The sequence below is a fragment of the Capra hircus genome, chromosome 4, assembly GCF_001704415.2.
Source record: "Capra hircus breed San Clemente chromosome 4, ASM170441v1, whole genome shotgun sequence".
In the NCBI taxonomy this organism is placed as follows: Eukaryota; Metazoa; Chordata; class Mammalia; order Artiodactyla; family Bovidae; genus Capra; species Capra hircus.
In genome coordinates this window covers 92,910,568-92,938,354 of record NC_030811.1, presented here as the reverse complement: position 1 = coordinate 92,938,354, position 27,787 = coordinate 92,910,568, and the positions used below count along the sequence as shown (strand labels likewise).

The following is a 27,787-nucleotide window of genomic DNA, read 5'->3' as shown; positions in this document are numbered from 1 at the left end:
CACATGGGCAACATGTGAATGGAAATAAACCCTGTAGGTAAAAGAAAGAGGAATTTGGATAGAGATCAAAGATTAGCTTCATTCCATTCTTTCCTTCCACTTTTTACTATCCCATCTAAATTTGGTATTTTATGGGACTTTTTTTTATTCTCAAAGGAAAAGAGTGAACTTAAATCAGATTTGAGATTTTTCTCCCTCTCTCCCCCCCTTCCTTTTTAAAATCCATGTGATTTGATCTGCTCAGCAGTGACTTTAGATAATTGAATTCTCAATTGTTAGGAACCTTCAGTATGAAAGATTTGGCATACCTGCTTGATTTATTATTATATCTTTTAAAGTTATCACTGTGGCTGTGGCTTATATTACAGGAAAAGCTGTTCAGAATGTTTAACAATATGGTTAGCAGAAATATTTGTCTGTGAGTTTTATGAATATTTCTTCCAGAATGCAATTATTTACTATGTGCCTTGCTTGACTTAGACCAAGGATATTTCTAAGCATTAAGGATCAGAACTTTGCATTACACATTTTCTGTAAGCTTACTGCTCTTTTCATAGCAGTTGGATAAAAAGGTGCAGTTTAATGTGGTCAGCCTCATTCTTAAATGGCCTGTGGAAAAAATTTTTCTCGTTATCATTGTGAGACCCATAGGTGTGGAAAATAATGCTTGAATGTAGTAATGCTTGGAAACAATTTTCATCTACTTTTAAATCTTTTTAGAATTGTTTCGCCAAGTATTTAGAAACATACAATCATTATAAAGTGGATATTTTGACTTCTATCATAATAGATTTGTCTTATTCATGCTTAACCTCAAGTGCTATACCCAAGCTGAAATTCTGGACAGCTCTAGTTTATGGAGTGAATATTTTGGTGCATTTCCAAGGATTAAGAAGATATTATTTCATTATTCCAAAATGGAAGCAACTTAGTTTGGTTTTGGGGTCTTATTGCTTGACAGTTTTATAGACTTTGATTTGGTTCTGCCAGCTGTATTCTGAAAACTTACTTTCTTTTCACACAAAAAACCATAATATTTAAGAGAGGATTGGTCAGGCTTGAAAACAGCCTAGGCAGGCTTGAAGACCATGCATTTCATATTCAAGGTAATTGATTTAAGTTTTCATGAATATAGAAATATTGATATTATATATAAGTATTAAATGAGGGAGAGTGAAATATAGTCTTGTACTTTAGAGTGGTTAATAAAAGAAACTAATAATTTTAATTAATGTAAACATTGAAAAAATGAGTAGCAAAACTGTAGAAACAAGAAAGATAAGGGGTTGTTGCAGGGCAGAGAGGATGTATGATGGGTGGAACACAGGAGATCTATAGGGCCTTGAAGCATTCTGTATGATGTTGTAATGGTGGATACATGACATTATGCATCTGTCAGAGTCCCTAGAGTTATACAAAAAGAGAAGAGCCTGGTCATAAACATTTGCAAAAGTATTGGCTCATCAACTGTAGCAAATGCACCACACTAATGCAGAATGTTGTTGATAGGGGAAACCACAGCAAGGTGGGGTGGTGTATTGGACCTCTCTGTGCTTCTGCTTAAATTTTCTGTAAACACAAAACCGCCCCCCAAAATAAGTGTATAGCATAATAAATTGTCTTATATAAATCATGAAATGACTATCACAGTAAGTTTAGTGAACACCCATCATCAACAGGTACAGAATTAAAGAAATAGAAAAAGTATTTTTCTTCTGATGAGAACTCTTAGGATTTACTCTCTTAGCAACTTTCATATGTGATACACAGCACTGTTGATCGGATTTATGGTGCTGTACATTATTTCCATGGTACTTATTTATCTTGTAACTGGAAGTATGCACCTTTTGACTGCTTTCATATAATTCCCCTTCCCCCCAAATCCCACCTCCGATAACCACAAATGATATATTTTTCTATATTTATCTGTTGAGTGCATTGAGTTTTCATGTGTCTTTTAAAGGCAAACAGCTATCTTTAGAATTATGTTTGAGTTCTTTCTCTCTTCTGTGTGTATATCTATTATAGATTTTTGCTTTGTGGTTACCATGAGGTTTATATATAGTGATTTAAATATAAATATGGGGGCTTTCCCAGGTGGCTCAGTGGTAAATAATCTGTCTGCCAATGCAGGACATGTAGGAGACAGTGGGTTCAGTCCCTGCATCAGGAAGATCCCCTAGAGCAGGAAATGGCAACCCACTCCAGTATTCTTTCCTGGAAAAACCAATGGACAGAGGAGCCTGGTAGGCTGCAGTCCATAGGTTTGCAAAGAGGCAGACAGGACCGAGCAACTGAGCACACAGACATACAGAAATATGATTAAGTTGCTGCTCTCTTATGAATTTTAACTTCATTTCCCACATTTACAGTCTTTGACATAGCATTTTACATCTTTTTGTTTTGTGTGTCCCTTAACTACTTACTGTGGATAAGTAGTACTTATGTGGATTTTACTTCCTTGATCATTAAACCTTCCTACCAGCTTTATATGTGGCTAATTTACTACCTTTTGTATATATGTGCCTTTACCAGTGAAATATTTCCTTTTGTAATTTTTGTATTTCTAGTTATGGCCTTTCCTTTTTTACATAGAGAAGTTCTTTTAACATTTCTTATAAAGCTTTTTTGGTTTTGCTGAACTCTTTTAGCTTATGCTTGTCTGTAAAGCTTTTGATCTCTCCATCAAATCTGAATGAAAGGTTTGCTGGGGAGAGTATTATTGTTTGTAGAGCTTTTTCCATTATTCTAGGATCAGAAGGTAGGTCTGACATAGGCTCCTTTCAAATTATGACTCCTGCCCTGGGTCCTGAATTATGTAAGATTTTGTGTGTGCCTTAAGACTGGGGTCTATTTCCCATTGCCCTTTGACCCTCCCAAAAGTAAGCTCCATTGGCCTTCAAAGCCAAACTTCTAGGATCTTGGCTTCCCAGTGTAGGACACCCAGACTGTGGAGCTTGTAATAGGCCTCCGACCCCTCATTCCTTGGGGAGAAACTCTAATTGTGATTATCCTCGTGTCTGTGGTCCCCACCCTGGAATACGGCCCTTGACTATACCACACCTTTACCCTCCCTACCCATGTCGTTGCGGTTCCTTCGTTGTGTCTTTTGTTGTAGAAGATCTCTGATACCCTTCTAGTCTTTCTTCTCAATAGGTGCTCTGTAAGAGTTGTAATTCCAGTGTGCCCAGGGGACAAGGTGAGTTCAGGGTCTTCCTACTCTGAAATGTTGGCCACTTGTTTTCAACAAGTTGATTCAGGAACTTGTGAGCCACTGAGCATTTGAGGATCTGTGAGCGGAGCCCAGATGTTACCCTGTAGCAAAACATCTATTAATTACTTAAAAAATATAATTGATTTAAAAACTAAATATATGTTCCCTGGAAGTTCTTAAATTAAACAATGTTGAACACATGGTTTTAAATATTTTTATTTATTCTTTTTTTTCAATTGTTCCTAAAATTGGGCATGTTGATGAATTGTTATAATTTTTAAGACACTGAACAAGAGATTTACATTTGGCAATATGAGAGACTATATATTCTGAAATACTCCTACATGTAAATATGAAAACTACTCTTTTAAATTTGTGGAGGACTTCCAAAAAGAGGAAGAAAAGCAAACAAATGCTGTAGCTATTGGCCACTGTGGGCCATCCTAAGGTATATAGTTGGCAAAAGTTTGAGCATTAAAGGACTCCTGCATTCTCAAAAAGGGAGTCAAAGCCTTCAGTCTCCAAAGGGAAGGGTTTTGATTGGAGAGCAGAATAAAGAAAGGAATGTCAAAGAGCCAGCTCTAAAGAAAAGGATAAATAGGAGAAAAGGAGACATTGCTGAACAAAACAACAAATTGATCTTAGCTATAACTGTCAATACAGAATTTCAAAGGGAATGAAAAGGGAAAAAAAATGTCTTTTCTATGACAATTTGTAATCAAGTTTTGGGATCCATATTTACATTATCTGTACATTTTGAAAAACAACCCTTTGGTCAGGATTTAAAATTTATCCCCCTTGGCAATGTTTCAGCCATCCAGCAGAAGTAAACAAAATCCCACTCATCTTGGGTTCCAGAGGTAAATATATGCAAATCTGTTTTCCAAGCTTTCTCATATATAAAGTTCTGATGAATATGAACTCAAAAAAAAGCAAAGGAAAATTAAGACATCATGAGGCTGAATCAGCAGAAACAAAAATAGTAACTAAACCATAAAGATGTCAAATAGCAGATATAGAATATAAAATAATTATGTCTAAAGAAATAAAAACTTGAAAGATTAAAGTGACTCAGAAGTTATGAAATATAACCAAAAGAACACCTAGGATTGAACCACAGAATCACTGAAATGAAAATATCGATGAAAGTATAAATAGCAGACCAGATACATCTGGAGTGAAAAAGCCTGGAAGGTAAATCTGCAACAAAAATACACATAATGTCGGACAGAAAGAGACAGAAAATAAATGAAAGAAAACTTCAGAGATGTTGAGGCTGTACTAACAATGACTACATCTCGTTGGGGTTCCAAAATATGATGATTCAACAACTTTATTGAATAAATTTGAACACAAAAGATACAAATTTTTGGGAAAATGTAACTTGGGAAGATACTGAAAGCAAGAATAGTCCCCTAATCCCTAAGAAAATTCTCAATAGGTAAATGTCTTCCTCAAACAAAACGGAAGAGTCAAATGGTTTACAGAAGATTTCTACCCAACATTCTAGGGTCAAATAATAGAAAAAGAAGGTCCAGCCATAATAAAATTCAACATAGTCAGTAAAATAATAGAAATTTATTGATTAACCTCTTTCATCAACATAGTGAAAAAATCCTAAACAAAGCATTGGTCAAATAAATTCAGTGTGTATAAAAATGATATTATATCCTAACCAAACTTACTTTATTCCATAAATTCAATGATGGCTAAATATTTGAAATATTAATGCAACTCACAATACTATGAAATTGTAGGAGAAAAACCATCTCATTTGGTGTAGTAAAATAATTAAATTCAACATCTGTTTATAATAAAAACTCAATTCAGAGTAGAAATAGAAAGGTTTCTCCTTATTCTGAATGAAACCACAGTAAGATGCCATTCTTTGCCACCCACATGAATGGTCCATCACACCAAATGTTGGCAAGGATGAAACTAAACTGGGACTCTGATACACACTGCTTCTCACAGTGGGGATTGATCACAGTCCTTTGGAAATGATCTGGTTTTATTTAGCAGGTTGTAAGTCATAGCAGTTTTACTCCACTCTTGCATGTGTGCACCAGAAGGCTGGTATAAGAATGTTCTTATTGGCTTTTTTTTGGTCGCTTGTGGGATCCTTGTTCCTCTAATCAGGGATCCAACGGAGGCCCATGGTGGAGAAATCACAGAGTCCTAACCACTGGACCACCAGGAAAGTCCCATAGGGGCATTTTTTTTTCTTTAAATAACAGAAAAACATAAATATTTGTCAACAGGAGAGTGGGTAAATAAACTATTTTATATTCATTAAATGGCCTACTAGAGAGCATAAAATTGTTGTTACATGTATCGACAGAAATGAACTAACCCAAAGTGTGAAAAGAGCATGTTGCGAAAGTATAAAACCATTTTTATAAAATTCCAGAATAAGCAGGTTAAACAGTGAAAAGCAAAGGAGTCATAAACACCAACTCAGGGTCCTGATTACCCACAATGAGGGGGAGTTATGTTACTAGAGAGTTGCATGCAGGGGGCTTCAAAAATATTTTCCTTAAATTGGGAGGTGAGTGACCACTTGTTTGTTATGTCATACATAGATATTAATTTTTGTATTCATCAGCTATTTCATAGTAAAAAGAATGCCTATAAAATCTAATGTGATAGCTATGTAATTTGAGGTGATACATGGAAAACTTCTTCCTTTTATAATAAAGGCAAATGATGGAAAGAAGAAACATATTAAGCAAATGGAATTGCATACTTTGCTAATATCAGCCGAACACTTTCCACCCAGGTGTACACAGAATGTACTGTAAAAGGCACAATGTGCACAGTGAAGACTGCACGTGTGACTGGTGCAAATGTTAATTGTGAGACTTCTTAGCTGCAGGATCTTGGATTTTGTGATCCAAGATCTTTTATCAAATTATCAAAATTTGATAAAAATTTAATCAAATTATTATGAGTATTAAATGAGTTAGCACGTGGGAAGCACTGAGAAAGGACATACACACAATAAATGCTCAATCAATATTAGCTTCTAGTGGTCAGTTGACTTTTAATTTATACTTTGAAATGTTCTGTTTGCGTTACGGTAGGCTTTGGTCATTTGACGAAGCAGCTGATGACACTGGCTGATGGACATGTGGTGTTGGCTCTAGAAGGAGGACATGATCTCACAGCCATCTGCGATGCATCAGAAGCCTGTGTAAATGCCCTTCTAGGAAATGAGGTAAAAAACTAAAAGTACAAAAGAGCAGGGGTTAAAGGACCAGGAGTGTATGCATGCATATGTTTTATCTTTCTTAACGTTGTACATACTCAGAAAACACAATGTTGCTCTTAAAATTTACAGGAAGAAGGCAAGCTGTAGATAAGAAAAGTTTACATGTCCTCCTGTTTTATGCTGTGACTTTTGCCCAGTTATAGAATCCATACAGTACACCCCTCAATCAGGTTATTGGTAGAGCTCAGAAAATATGTAAAAATAACACATAGGAGGAATTGGTCTGTATATTGACTCAGCTAATGAGCACTGAAACACTGAGAAAGAACTAACTCAAAGAAAAGTTCTCAATATTTTCTGTAGGATTATGTTGGTTCAGGGAGGGAAACTTTTTAGAAATATTTTTTCAGCTTTTAAAAGTATAATTGGAATACAAAATTATAATTCATATATCTAACATATATAGGTGTAATTATTTGACAATGTAATTATTTAACAATGTGCAGACATCGTTAAATGATTTTCCTCCTTGAGTTAATGTAATGCATTCATCACCCCACATAGTTACTTTTTTTGGATGAAAATACTTAAGTTCTACTCTCTTAGAAATTTTGATTATTAGAGTATTAGCAGTTATATTCATGGTTGTATACATTAGATCTTCAAGCCTTATTCATCTTATTACTAAAAGTTTAAAAACTTTTACCAAAAACCCCCAGCTTCTGGCAACCACCATTCTACCCTATGATTCTATGAGTTCAACTATTTTATTTGTTTGTTTTTGGTTCTAGGTAAGTTTTATTTTCTTTCTTGTCTAGCTTATTTCATTTAGCATAATACCTTCTGTGTTCATCCATAATGTCACAAAAGACAGGATTTCCTTGGAGATTGCATAATCCATTGTGTGTGTATGTGTGTGTGTATTGGTGTGTTTGTGTATTACATTTTCTTTATCCATTCATCTGTAAGTGAGAGATGCTTGCACTGTTTCCAAACCTTGACTATTGTGAATAGTGATGCAGTAAATTTGGGAGTTCAGATGTCTCTTTGAGATAATGAAATAGTGATTTCATTTCTTTTGAATATTTACCCAGAAGTGAGATTCCTGAGTTATGTGATGCGTCTGTTTTTTGTTTCTTGAGGGACCTCCTACTGTTTTCCTTAGTGACTGTACTAGTTTACTTTCCTACCAAGAATGCACAAGGGTCTCCTTTTCCCAGCATCCTCACCCAGCATTTCTCTCTTCTCTTTTTGATAATACATATCCTAGCAGTATGTGAGGTGATATTTCATTATGGTTTGATTTTGTATTTTCCTGATGATTATTGATGTTGAACACCTTTTCATGTATATATTGGCCATCTGTTTGTCTTTAGAAAATACATATTCAGGTCCTTTGCCCAATTTGAATTGTGGCATTTGGTTTTGTGTGTTTTGCTAGTGAGTTGTATGAATCCCTTGTATATTTTGGATACTAATTGATTATTGGGTATATGATTTGTTAATATTTATTCCCATTCCATGAGTTGCCTTTTCATTTTATTGATGATTATCTTTATTGTGCAGAAGCTTTTTAGTTTCATGTAGTCCCACGTGTTTTTAATTTTGTTTTCACTTTTGTTCTCAATCCAAATAACCATTGCCAATAGCAATGTCAAGGAGCTTACCCCATGTGTTTTATTCTAAGAGTTTTATGATTCCAAGTCTTGCATTTAAATATTTAATCAATTTTGAATTGATTTTTATGTTTAAGATAGAGATGCAGGTTCATTCTTCTACATATGGCTATCCAGTTTGACCATTACCATTTATTGAAGAGATTATTCTCCATTGAGTATGTCTGGGTCCTTTGCTGAAGATTAATTGTGTATGCATGAGTTTATTTCTGGGATCTCTCTTCTGTCTGTTAACTTGTATGTCTGCTTTTAATGCCAATACCATGACTTGTGTTGATTGCTTGTAATATAACTTGAAATTAGGAAGTGTGATAACTCTGACATTATTCTTCTGTCTCAAGATTACATTGGCTATTTGGCATTCTTTTGTGGTTTCATTTCAATTTTAAGATTTTTTTTTCTGTTGCTGTGAAAAATGCCCTTTGATAGGTATTACATTGAATCTATAGCTCACTTGGATGTTATGGACATTTTAATTATATTAATCATTCTGATCCATGAACCTAGGATATCTTTCCATTTATTTGTGTCTTCAGTTTCTTTTATCAGTGTCGTAAAGATTTTTGTGTATAGGTCTCTCACTTCTTTGGATACTTTTATTCCTAAGTAGATTGTTTTGGGGGAGAATCCAATGGAAACCCACTCCAGTACTCTTCCCTGGAAAATCCCATGGACGGAGGAGCCTGGTGGGCTGCAGTCCATGGGGTTGCTAAGAGTTGGACATGACTGAATGACTTCACTTTCAGTTTTCACTTTCATGCATTGGAGAAGGAAATGGCAACCTACTCCAGTGTTCTTGCCTGGAGAATCCCAGGGACGGGGGAGCCTGGTGGGCTGCCATCTATGGGGTTGCACAGAGTCAGACACAACTGAAGTGACTTAGCAGCAGCAGCAGATTGTTTTTGATGCTATTGTATATGGGATTTTGTTTCATTTTTTTCAGATAGTTAGTTGTTAGTATGTGGAATCATAACTGATTTTTCTATGTTGATTTTGTATCCTACAACTTTGTTGAATTCATTTAACAATTTTTTTGTGGCATATATAGGGTTTTCTATATATATTATGTCATCTGCAAATAGTAACAGTTCTTTTCTGACTTGGATGCCTCATTCTTTTTCTTGTCTAATTTTTTTAGACAGTACTCATAATACTATGTTGAATAACATTTTGGCAATATTGGGTATCCTAGTCTTGTTTCTGATCTAACAGGAAAAGTTTTCAGCTTTCCAACATTGAGTGCAGTGTTAGCTGTGAGTTTCTCATGAAAGTGAAAGTGTTGGTCACTCAGTGGTATCTGATTCTTTGTGAGTCCATGGACTATAAGCTGGCTAGGCTCCTCTGTCATGGAATTCTTCAAGCAAGAATAATGGAGTGGGTTGCCATGCCCTTCTCCTGGGGATCTTCCCAAACCCAGGCCTCTCGCCTCATGGGCAGATTCTGTACCATTTGAGCTGCCCAGGAAGCCTATATGTTCTCTTGTATGGGACTTGATTATGTTAGTGTGCTTTCCTTCACAGAGGTAAAGAATCTGCCTGCAATGTAAGAAATGTGGGTTTGATTTGTGGGTCAGGAAGATCCCCTGGAGAAGAGAAATGACAACACACTCCAGTATTCTTGCCTAGGAAGCTCCATAGACAGAGGAGCCTGGCAGGCTATAGTCCATAGGGTCACAAAAAGAGTCGGACGTGACTTAGTGACCAAACGACAACAAACCTTCTATCCCAAATTTATTGAAGGTTTTTCTCATGAAAGGATATTGAATTTTGTCATATTCTTTGTCTGCATCCATTAAGATGATTGTGTAATCTTTATCCTTCATTTTATTGATGTGGCTTATTGCATTTTTTCATTTGTAGATGTTGAACTACCTTTGCATCTGTGGAATATATCCCACATAATCATGGCATAACTCCTTTCAATGTACTGTTGAATTCAGTTTGCTTATATTTTTTGAGGATTTTGCATTTTGAACCTTGATGTTCATCAAGGGTATTGGCCTGTAATTTCTTTTCTTTAGTGTTCTTTACTGATTTTGGTATCAGGACAATTCAGTTTGGTTCAGTAGTTCAGTTGTTTCTGACACTTTGCGACCCTATGGACTGCAGCACACTAGGCTTCCCTGTCCATCACTGATTCCTGGAGATTGCTCAAACTCATGTCCATCGAGTCAGGGATGCCATCCAACCATCTCATCCTATGTCATCCCCTTCTCCTGCCTTCAGTCTTTCCCAGCATCAGGGTCTTTCCCCATGAGTCAATTCTTCAGATCAGGTGGCCAAAGTATTGGAGTTTCAGCTTCAGCATCAGTCCTTTGAGTGAATTCATTGTAACTCATTGGATTCCTTCCAATGAATAATCAGGACTGATTTCTTTTAGGACTGACTAGTTTGATCTCCTTGCAGTCCAAGGGACTTTCAAGAGTCTTCTCCAACACCACAGTTCAGGAAAATGCTGACCTCCAGAAATGAGTATGGACAGCTTCCCTCCTCTTCAATTTTTTGGATGAATTTGACAAAGATTGGTATTACTTCCTCTCTGATACAGTTCACCAGTGAAGCCATCTGATTCTGAACTTTTCTTTGTTGGGAGGTTCTGATTATAGATTCAGTCTCCTTACTGGTAATTTGTTAAGATTTCTCTGTGTCTTCATTATCTTGATGTGTTTTTTGTTTCTAGAAAGTTATGTTTTTTCTAAGCAATTTAACTTGGCATATAATTGTTTATAGTAGTATCTTATGTTCCTTTGTACTTGTACATTTTGAGTTGTAATGTCTCCTTATTCATTTCTGATTGTATTAATTGAGGCTTTTCTCTTTTTTACTTAGCCTAGTTAAAAGTTTGTCAATTTTGTTTATCTTTTCATAAATCCAGCTTAGTTTTATTGATTTTTTTCTATTGTCTTTTTAATCTCTATTTTATTATTTTCTACTTTCATCTTTTTTATTTCCTTCTTTCTACTAGTTTGACCTTAGTTCATTCTTTACTTGTTAGTTTTTTGAAGTTAAATTTAGGTTGTTTAGTTGAGACCATTCTTTTTTCTTAATGTAAGCATTTATCACCATGAACTTCTCTCTTAGAACTGCTTTTGCTGCATGCCATAAGTTTTGGTATTTTGTGTTACCATTCTCATTTATTTCAAGATATTTTTTTCTAAATTTCTTTTGATTTATTCTTTGATGTATTGATTATTCAGCAGCATGTGGTTAAATAACCACATACTTTAGAATTTTACAGTTTTCTTATAATTGATTTCTAGTTTTTGCCTGCTCTCTCTGCACTGACCCCTGAGGGGATAGCTATAGAGTTAAGTGCTCACATACTTAACAACTGCTTCTTTGTTTGCTATAGTCCTGAGACTCAAGAACCCACGCCCTGTTAGCTTTCAGAGCTAGGTGTTTTGGGAGCCATTCTTATGGTGGGGGCCTTAAGCGTTGGGGTGCTGGATTTGTAATACAAATCCTTTCACTCCTCAAGAAGAGGCTGGGAGTTGAGGTTTCATGGTAAAAGTATACCTAACCTTTTCCCACTCATTTTGACGTGGGTATTTTCTCATGGTCTCAATATGTAGGAGTCACTCAGCTTGTTTCTTTCAAGGGAATTGCTCTGTTTGTAGCTATACATTCAGCAGTGCATCCATGGAAGGAGGAAAATTCAGGAATCTCCTATGTTACCCTCTTGATCTGGAGTCTTAAAAATATTTACAAATTCTTTTTTTTCTGTCACCATTTGTAAATTATCTAGGCTGAGAGGTATATTCAGCCTAGATACTGAACATATACTGAACAGCCTTTTCATACTGTTCATGGGGTTCTCAAGGCAAGAATACTGAGGTGGTTTGCGATTCCTTTCTCCAGTGGACCATGTTTTGTCAGAGCTCTCCACCATGACCCGTCCATCTAGGGTGGCCCTACATGGAATGGCTCATAGTTTCATTGAGTTAGATAAGGCTGTGGTCCATGTGATCAGATTAGTTAGTTTTCTGTGATTGGGGTTTCCATTCTGTCTGCCCTCTGATGGAGAAGAATAAGAAGCATAGGGAAGCTTCCTGCTGGGAGAGATTGAGGGGGAAACTGGGTCTTGTTCTGATGGGTGAGGCCATGCTCAGTAAATCTTTAATCAAACTTTCAGTTGATGGGTGGAACTGTGTTCCCTCCCGGCTGTTTACCTGAGACCAAACTATGGTGAAGGTAATGAAGATAATGGAGACCCCCTTCAAAGGTCCCATGCACACACCACTGCATTCAGTGCCCCCAACCCTGCAGCAGGACACCACCAACCAATGCCTCCAGTCACATCCACAGCTGGGTGTTGTTTTTGCTTTGGCTCCATCTCATCATTTTTTCTGGAGTTATTTTTCCACTGATCTCCAGCAGCACATTGGGCACTTACTGACCTGGGGAGTTCATTGACATTTTAAGAATCAGTGAACTAAAATGGACTATAATGGGTGAATTTAACTCCGATGACCAAGGCTATGGTTTTTCCAGTAGTCATGTATGGATGTGAGAGTTGGACTGTGAAGAAGGCTGAGCACCGAAGAATTGATGCTTTTGAACTTTGGTGTTGGAGAAGACTCTTGAGAGTCCCTTGGACTGCAAGGAGATCCAACCAGTCCATTCTGAAGGAGATCAACCCTGGGATTTCTTTGGAAGGACTGATGCTGAAGCTGAAACTCCAGTACTTTGGCCACCTCATGCGAAGAGCTGACTCATTGGAAAAGACTCTGATGCTGGGAGGGATTGGGGGCAGGAGGAGAAGGGGATGACCAAGGATGAGATGGCTGGATGGCATCACGGACTCGATGGACATGAATCTGAGTGAACTCCGGGAGATGGTGATGGACAGGGAGGCCTGGCATGCTGCGATTCATGGGGTCGCAAAGAGTTGGACATGACTGAGCGACTGAACTAAACTGAACTGACCATTATATCTACTACTGTGGGCAAGAGTACCTTAGAAGAAATGGAGTAGCCATCATAGTCAACCAAAGAGTCTGAAATGCAGTACTTGGATGCAATCTCAAAAATGACAAAATGATCTCCATTCATTTCCAAGCCAAACCATTCAATATCACAGTAATCCAAGTCCATGCCACTACCAGTAATACTGAAGAAGCTGAAGTTGAATGGTTCTATGAAGACATATAGGACCTTCTAGTGAAGTGAAGTGAAAGTCGCTCAGTAGTGTCTGACTCTTTGTGACCCTATGAACTATACAGTCCATAGAATTCTCCAGGCCAGAATACTGGAGTGGGTAGCCTTGCCCTTCTCCAGGGGATCATCCCAACCCAGGGGTCGAACCCAGGTCTCTGGCATTGCAAACGGATTGTTTACCAGCTGAGCCACAAGGGACCTTCTAGATCTAACACCAAAAAAGATGTCCTTTTCATTATAGGGGACTGGAATGCAAAAGTAGGAAGTCAGGAAATACCTGGAGTAACAGGCAAATGTGGCCTTGGAGGACAAAACGAAGCAGGTCCAAGGCTAACAGAGTATGGCCAAGAGAATGCACTGGTCATAGCAAACACCCTCTTCCAACAACACAAGATTCTACACATGGACATCACCAGATCAATACTGAAATCAGATTGATTATATTCTTCATAGCCAAAGATGAAGAAGCTCTATAGTCAGCAAAAACAAGACTGGGAGCTGACTGGCTCAGATGATGAACTCCTTATTGCCAAATTCAGACTTAAATTGAAGAAAGTAGGCAAAATCACTAGACCATTCGGGTATGACCTAAATCAAAACCCTTATGATTATACAGTGGAAGTGAGAAATAGATTTAAGGGATTAGATTCGATAGATGGAGTGCCTGAAGAACTATGGACAGAGGTTTGTGACATTGTACAGAAGGCAGGGATCAAGACCAACCCCCCCAAAAAGAAAGGCAAAATGGTTGTCTGAGGAAGCCTTACAAATAGCTGAGAAAGGACACAAAAGGCAAAGGAGAAATGGAAAGATATACCCATTTGAATGCAGAGTTCCAAAGAATAGCAGGGAGAGATAAGAAATCCTTCCTCAGCTGTCAATGCAAAGAAATAGAGGAAAACAATAGAATGGGAAAGACTAGAGATCTCTTCAAGGTAATTAGAGATACCAAGGGAATATTTCTTGCAAAGATGTACACAATAAAGGACAGAAATGGCATGGACCTAACAGAATTAGAAGATATTAAGAAGAGGTGGCAAGAATACACAGAAGAACTATACAAAAAAGACCTTCATGATCTAGATAACCACAATGGTGTGATCACTTACCTAGAGCCAGACATCCTGGAATGTGAAGTAAACTGGGCCTTAGGAAGCATCACTATGAACAAAGCTAGTGGAGGTGGTGGAATTCCAGGTGAGCTATTTCAAATCCTAAAATATGATGCTGTGAAAGTGCTGCACTCAATATGCCAGCAAATTTGGAAAACTCAGCAGTGGCCATAGGACTTGAAAAGGTTTATTTTCTTTCCAGTCCCAAAGAAAGGCAATGCCAAAGAATGCTTAAACTACTTCACAACTGCACTCATCTCACATGCTAGCAAAGTAATGTTTAAAATTCTCCCAGCCAGGCTGTAACAGTACAGGTTTCAACTTCCAGATGTTCAAGCTGGATTTTTTTTTTTTTTTGCAAAAGAGATTTTTTTTAAATTTATTTATTTATTATTATTTTTTTTAAGTTTTATTTTTACTTTATTTTACTTTATAATACTGTATTGGTTTTGCCATACATTGATATGAATCCACCACGGGTGTACATGAGTTCCCAAACATGAACCCCCCTCCCACCTCCCACCCCATATCATCTCTCTGGATCATCCCCGTGCTCCAGCCCCAAGCATCCAGTATCCTGCAGAGGAACCAGAGATCAAATTGCCAACATGAGTTGGATCATTGAAAAAGCAAGAGAGTTCCAGAAAAAACAGCTATTTCTGCTTTATTAACTATGCCAAAGCCTTTGACTGTATGGATCACAACAAACTATGGAAAATTCTGAAAGAGATGGGAATAGCAGACCACCTGACCTGCCTCTTGAGAAATCTGTATGCAGATCAAGAAGTCACAGTTAGAACTGGACATGGAACAACAGACTAGATCCAAATCAGGAAAGGAGTATGTCAAGGCTGTATATTGTCACTCTGCTTATTGAACTTATGTGCAGAATACATCATGAGAAATGCTGGGCTGGATGAAGCAAAAGCTGAAATCAAGATTTCTGGGAGAAATATCAATAACCTCAGATATACAGATGAAACCACCCTTATGGCAGAAAGTGAAGAAGAATTAAAGAGCCAGTTGATAAAAGTGAAAGACGAGAGTGAAAAATTTGGCTTAAAACTCAATATTCAGAAAACTAAGATCATGGCATCCAGTCCCATCACTTCATGGCAATTAGATGGGGAAACAATATAAACATGAGAGACTTTATGTTGGGGCTCCAAAATCACTGCAGATGGTGACTGCAGCCATGAAACTAAAAGACACTTGGACCTTGGAATTAAAGCTAGGACCAACCTAAGCAGCATATTAAAAAGCAGAGATATTCCTTTGCCAACGAAAGTCCATCTAGTCAAGCTATGGTTTTTCCAGTAGTCATGTATGGATGTGAGAGGTGGACTATAAAGAAAGCTGAATGCCAAAGAATTGATGCTTTTGAACCGTGGTGTTGGAGAAGACTCTTGAGAGTCCCTTGGACTGCAAGGAGATCCAACCAGTCACTCCTAAAAGAAATCAACACTGAATATTCATTGGAAGGACTGATGCTGTAGCTGAGACTCCAGTACTTTGGCCACCTAATGCAAAAAAACTGACTCATTGGAAAACCCTGATGCTGGGAAAGATTGAAGGCAGGAGAAGGGGATGGCAGAGGATGAGGTGATTGGATGGCATCACCAACTCGATGGACATGAGTTTGAGCAAGCTCCGGGAGTTGGTCATGGACAGGAAAGTCTGGCGTGCTGCAGTCCATGCATTCGCAAAGAGTGGACATGACTGAGCGACTTAACTGAACTGAGAGATATATATTATTTATGTCTTGTGGGTGGTGATAATGTATCTCAAAGAGATTTGAGAAATTCATTCAAAGTCATGCAGCCAGAACTCAATAGATCCAAGATTTGAACTTGGAATTGCCAAAGGTCATTCTGTTTTTTTTCCACATCACATAACTGAATTACAACATATTTTCTCACTACTCTGCAGACTTCAGATCAAATTACCATTAGATTCACTTCCAGACCATGGAAATCCTTTGGACAAAGTGATTACAATTCAACAAATATTTCAAAGTTTATGTGCATCCATTATTTTTATGTCAATTCATTTCTTAATGGGCTTCCTTGAGAGCTCAGTTGCTAAAGAATCTGCCTGCAATGAAGGAGACCCTGGTTTGATTCCTGGATCTGGAAGACCTTCTCCAGGGGTTGGCTACCCACTCCAGTATTCTTGAGCTTCCCCTGTGACTCAGCTGGTAAAGAATCCACCTGCAATGCGGAAGACCTGGGTTCAATCCCTGGGTAGAGTAGATGCCCTAGAGAAGGGAAAGGCTCCCCACTCCAATATTCTGGCCTTGAGAATTCCATGGACTATACAGTCAATGGAGTTGCAAGAGTCAGACACGCTGATCAACTTGAACTTTCCTTTATGAATAGTGAATATACAGAATGCTTTAACTACTTTATATATTTTGCCTTCTTTATTAACTTGAAATATTACTTTGCTTATAAAATAAACATATAAATATCCTGGCTGATTCATGTTGAGTTTTGACAGAAAACAATAAAACTCTGTTAAGCAATTATCCTTCAATAAAAATAAAATTTTTTAATCATTTTAACAATGTCTCATTCATATTGTCTTCAACTCATGTTTTCACCTGTAGTGTTTTTGAAGGGAAAACACACCTTTTATTTTGCACACCGATTGCATATATTTTATTGTCATCAGTATCTTTCAAGCGTATGATGCTTCAGTGTTCCTACTGTGCAATATTTAAGTAAATATGAACGTTTTTAATTTGAAGGAAAATATGAGAAGGTAAAGACTGCTGAGTTTGTCTTTACGCTTTAAAAGAGTAGACTCGAGCAGTGCTCTGTTGTGTAATATTAGCAGCGCAGTAATTCAAAGGATGTAACTATGTGGCAATAAATGTATTTGATGGACTGCTATTTCATAGCACACATAGTTCATGGTGTCTAAGATATTCTAAATATTAGAATATTTCTGAGGTTGCTATGAACAAATAATATCAATGTTGAGGTTTTTATTTTTTTTTTGTATTCTTTGTTGTTGTTGATGTTGAAATAAAGGAGTGCAAAAAAGAAATACTACTTTTATTATAATACCTTATCAGTTAATGTTGGGCTAGTCTATTTGCCTACTAGATAACATATTTTGCATATCCACCTGTATTCTAAAATTACTTATTTCATTTTAGATATAGAAACATTTTAAGGAAGTAGACTGGTTTTAATATTTGCATGTAAAGGCTTACACCAGATGTGCAGAAAATCACAGTATGTTGTGGATTGTGGCTCCATGGATGATTGACCTGCCCAAAAAGAAATGTTATCCAGTTGCAAAAGCCAACAACTTTTCCAGCTATGTGAAAGGATGTTATGGATTTCACGGGCTCTGTTTGAGCTAATTTATTCAAATAAGATTCAATCTCTGTGCTCTTGCAATCTTTGCACTTGGCCCACTCCCACCTTCCATAGGAGGATTTGCAATGAGGATGGAACAATTTTTCCTGTGGTCTCCACTTTAAAAGATGATGTATTTCAGAACAGATGCAAGTCAGTTGTATGGAATTACTGTTTTTCTTAATTTATTTGAATTTACTGAAAAATCAAAATGGATGTGTTTTTGTACCTTCCTTCCCTGGTATGCTAATTTGACTGGAAGGCCTTTGATCAGTTTGTTATATGAGTTTTATACCTTGGGGTCAAAGATACTGTTTTTATAGAGCCATTGCTGACACTAGAGGGTTGTCACCTAATTTAAAGTTTGAGACTTATGCCTTTTCTCTACATTTTTAGAAAGACCAGGTGTGAAATAGAGGAAGGGAGAAAAGTATCATTGGCCAATGTTATCATGCCCATGTGGGTGTATAAATTCTAAAAGTTCCAGAAAGTGATAAACTAAATGATTATATTTGGCCACATTGACTATTTAACCAGTTTCAGTTTTCTGGATGTCTGGTAAATTTTTTTTTAGTTATTATAATACCCTAAATACTGCCTGTTCCTTCTGTTGGATGTCTTCAACTACATAAGCATAACCTAAAATTTTTTCATCTTGAACTCAATCAAAGAGATTTAAGTAATCTATATCTTTCTGTATTTTTAAATTGAGAAATGTGAGGGATATAAGCAGAAATATAGATTTTGGTAACAGATGGGTTTGGTGTATTAAACTCTGAAAAGTAAATTTTGATGTGTCAAATCTATCAATATACAAAGGAGACAATGCTAAGAGAAAGACAGATTTTTTAAATGACAAATGAAAGAAAAATACATATGTGTTGTGCATTAGAAGTCATTTGAAAAAAGGAAATGAAAACGTAATACTTGAAACAACTTAGGAAACAAAAAGTTCTTCTCACTTTCATTGACAATATAATTTATAATCCACGGTCTGGATTTCTGTATTTTCTTCCAGTTCAGAGGTCATCATGACTAACAGCATGACTACATTGAAGTTTTAAGTTTCATTCCTTTAGAAAAACTAACCTATAAGGCATACTGCATGCACCTCACCACTGGAAAAAATGCATATGTGTTGTTTTCATAGTAGTTTTACGTGGTAGGCTCTAGGTAAGAAAATAAAAAAGGATGTCTTTCAGGATACCAATTATTGCAATTTCAAATCCCATTTTCCTCCAGACTCCCTTTTCAGGTGATTAATAGGGTAATTATAACTTATTATCTGGGATTTCACTTTTACAAGTAACAAAATATAGTAAAGCTTGAGCTTGAAACGTTGGCAGAACCTACTCTGGCTTCTCAACACTGAACATGCAATTGAACTCAAATTAAGAAGGTCAAGAAGGGCTTTTTTGAGAGACTCTGTACTTTGTCAGATGTATTTATTCATGTGCAGAGGATTAGAATTCATAAACATTTTGCCAGTGTTTTTTTTTTTAATGCTGTTTCTTTTCCTTGTTGTTCTTGGCTAGGCCATGTCAATACAGCAAAATGCTGCTTCATATGACTTATTATCAGCAGAATAATATGTATTACATAACCCAAAGGGATTGTAAAATCAGCAAGAACTCTTGGCTCTGCATCTCAGTGTAGATACATAAATGGGCACCACAAACAATTTTTTTAAATTAGCTGAGTGTCACACCCCAAATAGGCATTTGTTCTTTTTAAATATGTTTTATCATGAAAGTGATCTAATTAGCAAAACATCTCTTAACTATTCTTTTGAGAAATATGCACAAGGTCAGTCAAAATAATATACTATTGGATTAAAACTAATTTGAGCATGGTACAGGAAATTCCTTGAGGCAAGTGATTTTTGAAGACATACCAGAAGTCTTTTTTTTTCTCCTTGGCAAAGTTCAGAACTTAGATTTATCAGTCCAATCACTGTATGATGATTATTTTTGAACTTCTCTAATGAAGCACTTAGAAACTGAGTAGTAAGACGTGAAAGTGACTGTCTAAATGTGAAGAATCAGGTTGTTTGGAATAGCATCAGAGATACTTGTGTGAATAGTCGTGTGGTTTTTTCGTGATAATAATAGAAACATCTGTGAAGTTCTCAGAGAAACTGATTTTGGTGATTGGCATTTGTGCTAGCTGGCCAACAATGTCACAGTTGCTTTAAAGCCATATTTGCCTAGTGTCAGGCAAAGCCAATTAGCAGCACCCTAGGTTTCTGCTGCTGAAAGAAATTTTCTTAAGAGGTGAGAAAAGCTTAAGCAGTTGGCATTCCTATGGAATTTAAAATGAAAACACTGAAGAACTTAGGTAAAAAGAAGAGAGGACAAAGAGAGAACATGGCTATTAAAAGACCACCTGTCAAAACAGAATAAAGGACAGTTGTAAGATTGTGAGGAAAAGGAGAAAACAAATTGCCATAGACATGGAAGCTGTCCAGATGATGCTACAGCTCTGGTCCTGGAGGTTCCACACTCAGCATTTGAGTCTGTATAACCTGTCTTTTCTTCATCTCCCTCACTCTTGTTTAGGTTTGGCTTCTAGGCCTTTCTCCCTTCCCTCTCTTCCACTGTCCCTGCTGTGTCCTGTTGCCTAGGCTCAGCTGCTTGGATTTCAGCAGCAGTGGCTACATTTAGAGATTGTGTATGTTGATAATCCTCCAAGATGACTTTTTTGCTCCAAAGGTGCTGAAAAAAGTCTCTTGGATTGACTTAAAAGTGTTGACAACCCCCACTGAGGTGAACTCTTGAGGTGTTGTCTGAATTGCTCATCAGGGGTGTGTTTGTATTAGATTGTGAATGGAGAAGTGATTTTACCATATTTTTCATCCTCCAGATTGTATATGGCTGACTCCATTGGGGAACTGGTGTGAATCTGGGAAAGCTTACAAGCTCCTAAGTAGTTGCAAGTTATGAGTAGAGAAAGGGAGAAGTGAGTACAGGGAAAATAATCCAGAACAGTCTTTGCCATGGTCTTCTCTTAGACTTTGAAACCTGTCCATACTCTGAAAGAGAGTGTACGGATAATCTAAAGCATTAAAACGTTTTAGAAAATATTATTTGAAGATACTCTCTATTGTAGATGTAGAATGTGGATTTGTATTTCTTACAAGCTTATGAAAAGTAGAGCCAAAGTAATTGTGGAGTTTTCTGCTTATTTAGTTGAGCAAATGCCAATTAAAGTAGAAGTTATCTGGATAATTCAAACCGCCATCGTGCAGATCTTCTGTGCTGTTTGTCTTTAGGCTTTTCAGAAGGTGTTAAGGGGATTGTAGACGGGGAACCTGGACACTTCATAGGGGTCTGGTTACCAATAAAACAAAGAAAGTATTTCTTTTCAGTGGTGAAGCAAATATGTTATGACATTCATTTATCCATCTATTCATTAAATAGTCTTTTATTGGACTTAAATTTTATACCCATAAGTTCTAATACAATGAAAGTAAAAGAAATATAAACAAAGTATTTGGGGAATGTAATGTCAGACTCTTTATTTTTAACTGTGTAAGGACAGAAGAATATTTTAATAGAGGAAGTAACTTTTAACTTTGGTCTTGAATAAAAATTATAATCTGACAAGCTAAAGTCTAAGCAAAGGAGTTCTCTCTTATAGTAGAGATACCTAGATAAAGATGTTACGATTTCTTGGAATTGTGGATGGCTCTTTTTGAGTTTGTTTTGATTTTGTCAGAGGAGAGACTACTTTGAGTGGAATAACAGTTTATAATGAGGGTGGAATAGTAGAGTGGAATCCTGTAAGGAATTAGAATTCCTGTGGAAAATGTGGAAGACTTGAACAAATGAGTTCCATTCTTGGGGTAAAAAAAAAAAACAACAGTGTATGATTTTTGAATAAGGCAGTCTTATACCAAACAAGAAAAAAGTTTATTGAGGAAGCAGGTTTGATTCCTGTGTAGGGAAGATGCCCTAGAGAGGAGGGCATCACAATACATTCCAGTATTCTTGCCTGGAGAATCCCTTGGACAGAGGAGTCTGGTGGGCTGCAGTCCATAGCGTCGCAAAGGGTCAGATACGATTAAAGCTACTTAACATGCACTCATGCATTGAGGGAAATAATCATTAGGAACAATTTCCCTCAATTATCAACCAACAAACTGACAGTCTATCAGTGCAATGTTAGGGCTGGCTTTTTAAAAATTAATTTTAATTGGAGGATAATTTCTTGACAATACTGTGGTGGTTTTTGCCATACATTGACATGAATCAGCCATGGGTGTACATGTGTCTCCCTGTCCTGAACCCCTCTCCTACTTCCCTCCCCACTCCATCCCTCTGGGTTGTCCCACAGCCTGGGCTTTGAGTGCCCTGCTTCATGCATCGATCTTGCACTGGTTATCTATTTTACATATGTTTCAATGCTATATAGAGCTTCCTCTTAATGGCTCATGAGAGCTAAGTGTGTGTCTCTCTACTTAAATCTGAGTTCAGTGATATCACATTGTTAGCTTGAAATAAGCCCTGGTGGGAGTATTTACACCATGGCAATCAGCAAATGCTATTAATACAAATTACAGCGATTTTTGAGTCAGCTGTTAAACATTTAGCACTGTAACACTGCTACATGATATGAAATGGGTCTTCTTAGCAGAAAAGTCAACATTTCAAAAACAGTATAGTAAAAATACTGTTCTGCTTAACAAAAAGTTAAGACAAACACCTGCAAATCATCAGACTAAAGAAGAGAAAATAAAAAAGCAAGTGAGGATAAGACAAATAAGAATCACAGACAATGAAAATGAAGACTTACAAAAGGTAACTATCAGATTTAAACTTATTTTGTAAAACAGGGACTTGGAAACAAGATTTTTTGCTTATAAAATGAATTAAGCTTTTTTTTTTTAAAATCAACTATGGATGTCTAGATTATGGACATTATGTTAGGAAACTAAACATAAAGCACTGACCACACATCCCTTAAATGTTACTGAAACTTCAGTTTAACATGCACCTTTTAATATATGTAGTATTTTCCTAACTCAGCTGTGCATTTTGAAATGTTTTCTCATTATATTGCAAAGTCGCAGTCTAACCTCAGTGTTTAAACAAAATATCAATAGTCTGAATTATGCAACTATTTGATGCATAAATATTTATGCATCAATTATATATAATATAATATTTGATGCATAGACACTTAAATATGCCACTATGTCCAAACTTTCCAGTTAAGTATCATGGAAACTGTGGTATACTATTTGGGTATGATAGCAAACAGAGGCACTTCCTTATGGTCTCCCTCCTTCCATTCACTGGCTGATATATTGTGTAAGCTACATGTCTCTGAGCTGCAATAGCTTTGGGTAGAACTCAACTAATAGAGTAATAACCACTGTAATAATCTGTTAGGCTAGCCCACTTGTTCCTGTTATTTTTTAAGGGAATCCTTCAGTATCTCCTGTGAATTGAATGGCTATGACTGTACCTTGTGCCTCTTGGTCCTCCTGATATTCTCATAAGATATGTTAGGTTTATATCACGTCCCTTGGCCAGAGATGTTCCTTTATTGCTGTGTGATGTCACCATTGTCTGTATGAAGGTAGGTTGCAGGCAGATTCAGTGTGAATAATCTCAGTAGTCTGTCAGTATAGTAACTTGATGATCTGTAGAATCTGTTCTGATTTACTTTCCCCCTCATCTGTTGGTCAAGGATTTTAATGACTCCAAATGAGTAAAAGGAGTTATTTGGAGAATGACTCATGAATCACAATATGGATAAAATTATATCCAGATTTACTTAAGCAATCAAATTAAACATATACAACTAATTGCAGACATCTCTAAGATAATTATTTAAATGATAGCTGGGTTTAAACCACCAATCCCTCCTCACTAGGGAATTGAAAATAGTTCATCAGCATGGAGGGTCAGGTCTATATGACAGTCTGCTGCCCTTATCCTTTTGGTCTTGATCATCATATTCTTCCAAAATTCCACAATATCTTTGCTCCTGACAATTGAACGCTTTCTGTGTTTCTTTTCTGAGTTGCTTTGCATGTTATAGGGGACTTTCAGTTCCCTTTGTAAGTGAATTTGTGGCCTGTATTTTAAGAATATAACTTGTTCTTGCTGCAAAATCTATAATCTCACTTTTTTTCCTTAGATGTGCCATAACATAGGAGAAAAAGCATGGACTCAAGAAGTAGAAGTAGATTTAGTCTCCCTATTCCCTTATGCAGAAGACATATTCTCTTTTTAAACTGCTTTTAATTATTCAATATAATATTTATCCAGAAAACTGGTTTAGGCATGAATGTACAATTCAGAAATATCACAAATACAACACATATATAACCATCGAGGGGACAATAATTTCAGTACCTCAATAGCTCACATACACACTTTCCCAATCGTACTTCGTTTCTCTTTTCTGAAAGTAACCAGGTTTTTAGTTCTTAACATAAGATTTCAATCTGGTTTTAGAAAAGGCAGAGGAACCAGAGATCAAATTGCCAACATCCACTGGATCATGGAAAAAGGAAGAGAGTTCCAGAAAAACATCTATTTCTGCTTTATTGACTATGCCAAAGCCTTTGACTGTGTGGATCACAATAAACTGTGGAAAATTCTGAAAGAGATGGGAATACCAGACCACCTGACCTGCCTCTTGAGAAATCTGTATGCAGGTCAGGAAGCAACAGTTAGAACTGGACAAGGAACAACAGACTGGTTTCAAATAGGAAAAAGAGTACATCAAGGCTGTATATTGTCACCCTGCTTATTTAACTTATATGCAGAGTACATCATGAGAAACGCTGGACTGGAAGAAACACAAGCTGGAATCAAGATTGCTGGGAGAAATATCAGTAACCTCAGATATGCAGATGACACCACCCTTATGGCAGAAAGTGAAGAGGAACTCAAAAGCCTCTTGATGAAAGTGAAAGTGGAGAGTGAAAAAGTTGGCTTAAAGCTCAACATTCAGAAAATGAAGATCATGGCATCTGGTCCCATCACTTCATGGGAAAGTGTCAGACTTTATTTTTGGGGGCTCCCAAATCACTGCAGATGGTGACTGCAGCCATGAAATTAAAAGACGCTTACTCCTTGGAAGGAAAGTTGTGACCAACCTAGATAGCACATTCAAAAGCAGAGACATTACTTTGCTGACTAAGGTCCATCTAGTCAAGGCTATGGTTTTTCCTGTGGTCATGTATGGATGTGAGAGTAGGACTGTGAAGAAAGCTGAGCGCCAAAAAACGGATGCTTTTGAACTGTGGTGTTGGAGAAGACTCTTGAGAGTCCCTTGGACTGCAAGGAGATCCAACCAGTCCATTCTGAAGGAGATCAACCCTGGGATTTCTTTGGAAGGAATGATGCTAAAGCTGAAACTCCAGTACTTTGGCCACCTCATGCGAAGAGTTGACTCATTGGAAAAGCCTCTGATGCTGGGAGAAATTGAGGGCAGGAGGAGAAGGGGACGATGGGGGATGAGATGGCTGGATGGCATCACCGACTTGATGCACATGAGTTTGGGTGTACTCTGGGAGTTGGTGATGGACAGGGAGGCCTGGTGTGCTGTGATTCATGGGGTCTCAAAGAGTTGGGCACGACTAAGCGACTGAACTGAACTGAACTGATAGTTTCTTCATTTTCATTATTAGATTCTATGAAAAGAATTTCCAGGACAATGTCATGATTTATTTATCTATTCTACTTTTAATGAATATAGGGAATATTTTTTAGTTTAGGGACCATTAGTAACAGTGCTTTGAGAGACATTTTGTATATCTCTTTGGTACATTTGAACACACATTTTTGTTTAGTATATATCTAAACATAGAATTATTGCTGGGTTATGAAGTATGCATATATTTATTTTGTTGTAGAAAATACCAAACTGCTTTCCATGGGGGTTGTCACAATTCATACTCTATCAGCAGGATAATACCTATTTCCATTACTCTATATCCCACCATATCTTGGTATCAGCAGACTTTTTAAATTTTAGACATTTTATTGGGTGTATAGTAGTATATAATCTTGGCCTTGCTTTTCCAGAATACTAATGAACTTAAACAGCTCTTCTGTTTATTATTTGTACATCCCTAGTGGCTCAGATGGTAAAGAATCTTCCTGCAATTTGGGAGACCTAGGTTTGATCCCTGGGTTGAGAAGATCCCCTGGAGAAGGGAATAGCTTTCCACTCCAGTATTCTTGCCTGGAGAATTCCAAGGACAGAGGAGCCTAGCAGGCTGTAGTCCATGCGGTTCCAAAGAGTCAGACACAACTGAGTGACTAACACTTTCACTTTTTCACCTATTGAAGAACCTATTCAGGATTTTTGTTTACTTTTAGGCTATCTTTTTTTTTTTTTTTTTTTTTTTTTTACTGATTTAAGCAGCTCTTTGTAGAGTCTATTGTTGGTTTCATATGTTGAAATATTTTGTCTGTCTTTCCACCTTAATTGTGTACATTGGTAAATAGTACTACACTGAAAATTACTTTTATTTATCAATCATTTCCTTTAGGATTAATTCTTTTTGTATTCTTTCCATATATTCCAAATCCTGAACGTATTCTATAATCTCTTCTTAAGTATTTTGCTTGAACATTTAGGTGCACAGTTCTTCAGGAATTGAATATGTATATAGCATAACATAGAAGTTAAGTTTTTTTAAAACTTTTTTTTGTGGTATAGTTGATTTACAATGTTGTGTTAATTTCAGGTGTACAGCCAGAATCAGTTATACATGTATTCACTTTTTTAAAAATTAATTTATTTTTTATTGAAGGATAATTGCTTTTCTGCCATTACAGAGTACTGAGTAGAGTTCCCTGTGCTACACAGCAGGTTCTTATTGGTTATCTATTTTACATATAGCAGTGTGTGTGTGTGCTTGTCTCAGTCTCCCAGTTTATCCCTCCTCCCCCATCCCCTGGTAACCATAAGTTTGTTTTCTACATCTGTGATTCTGCTTATGTTTTATAAATAATTTCATTTGTACCCTTTTTTTGGATTTCACATATAAGTGATAAATGATACTTGTCTTTCTCTTACTTCACTCAGTATAACAGTCTCTTCGAGTGCATCCACGTTGGTGCAGATGGCATTATTTTGTTCTTTTTTTTATTGCTGAGTAATATGCCATTGTACCGGCTTCCTAGATGGCTCAGTGGTAATGAATCTGCCTTCTAATGCAGGAGAAGCAGGTTCGATCCCTGAGTCAGGAAGATCCCCTGGAAAAGAACCGTTCTAGTATTCTTGCTTGGGAAATCCCATGGACAGAGGAAACTGACAGGCTAAAGTCCATGGGGTCACAAAAGAGTTGGACATGACTTAGTGACTAAACAACAATAATGTGCCATTGTATATATGTACCATATCTTCTTTATTCATTCCTCTGTTGATAGACATTTAGTTTGCTTCCATGTCCTGACTATTGTGAATAGTGCTGCAATGAACATTGGGGTACATAAGGTGTTTTAATGTGACTGTATAGTTAATCTAGTACCATATATTGAAAAGACCATTCGTTTCTTATGGGTCAGCAGTGGTGTCTTTCTACATATATGCATGGAGACTCTAAACTTCTCCACAGGTCTCATTTTCTATCCTTGTGACATTGTCAAACTGTCTTTACTTCATAGTGGTATAGGAATCTTGATATGTGGTAGAAGAAATCTCCCAGTTTGTTTTTCTTCAAGGCAGTCTTGGTTACATTTGTCCCCTCTGTGTTTTTGGATGCAATTTTAGAATAACCTTGTGCAATTTCATACGAAAGTGTTAATCGCTCAGTTGTGTCCAACTCTTTGCAACCCTGTGGACTGTAGCTCACCAGTCACTCGTCCATGGCATTTTCCAGGCAAGAATACTGAAATGGGTAGCCATTCCCTTCTCCAGGAGATCCTCCCAATCCAGGGATTGAACCTGGGTCTCCTGCATTGCAGGCAGATTCTTTACTGTCTGTGCCACATAAATACATGGGTTTAGTTCACCATTAAAGGCAGAGGTTATCACATAGTAAGAAAAATGCTGTTAAAAGGCATACTTCCTGTGATATAA

The 27,787-nt window shown here is 37.0% G+C and overlaps 1 protein-coding gene across 3 annotated transcripts in view; it reads left to right on the top strand.

Annotated features, from left to right (window-relative positions):
• Positions 1-27,787, top strand: part of HDAC9 (histone deacetylase 9) — a 1,067,937-nt gene that overhangs the window by 982,554 nt on the left and 57,596 nt on the right. For all 3 annotated transcript variants that reach the window (XM_018047346.1, XM_005679004.3, XM_013963174.2), the window contains one exon: positions 6,298-6,431. In XM_018047346.1, coding sequence (XP_017902835.1) covers positions 6,298-6,431 — 134 coding nt within the window. The remainder of the gene's footprint in view (positions 1-6,297; positions 6,432-27,787) is intronic.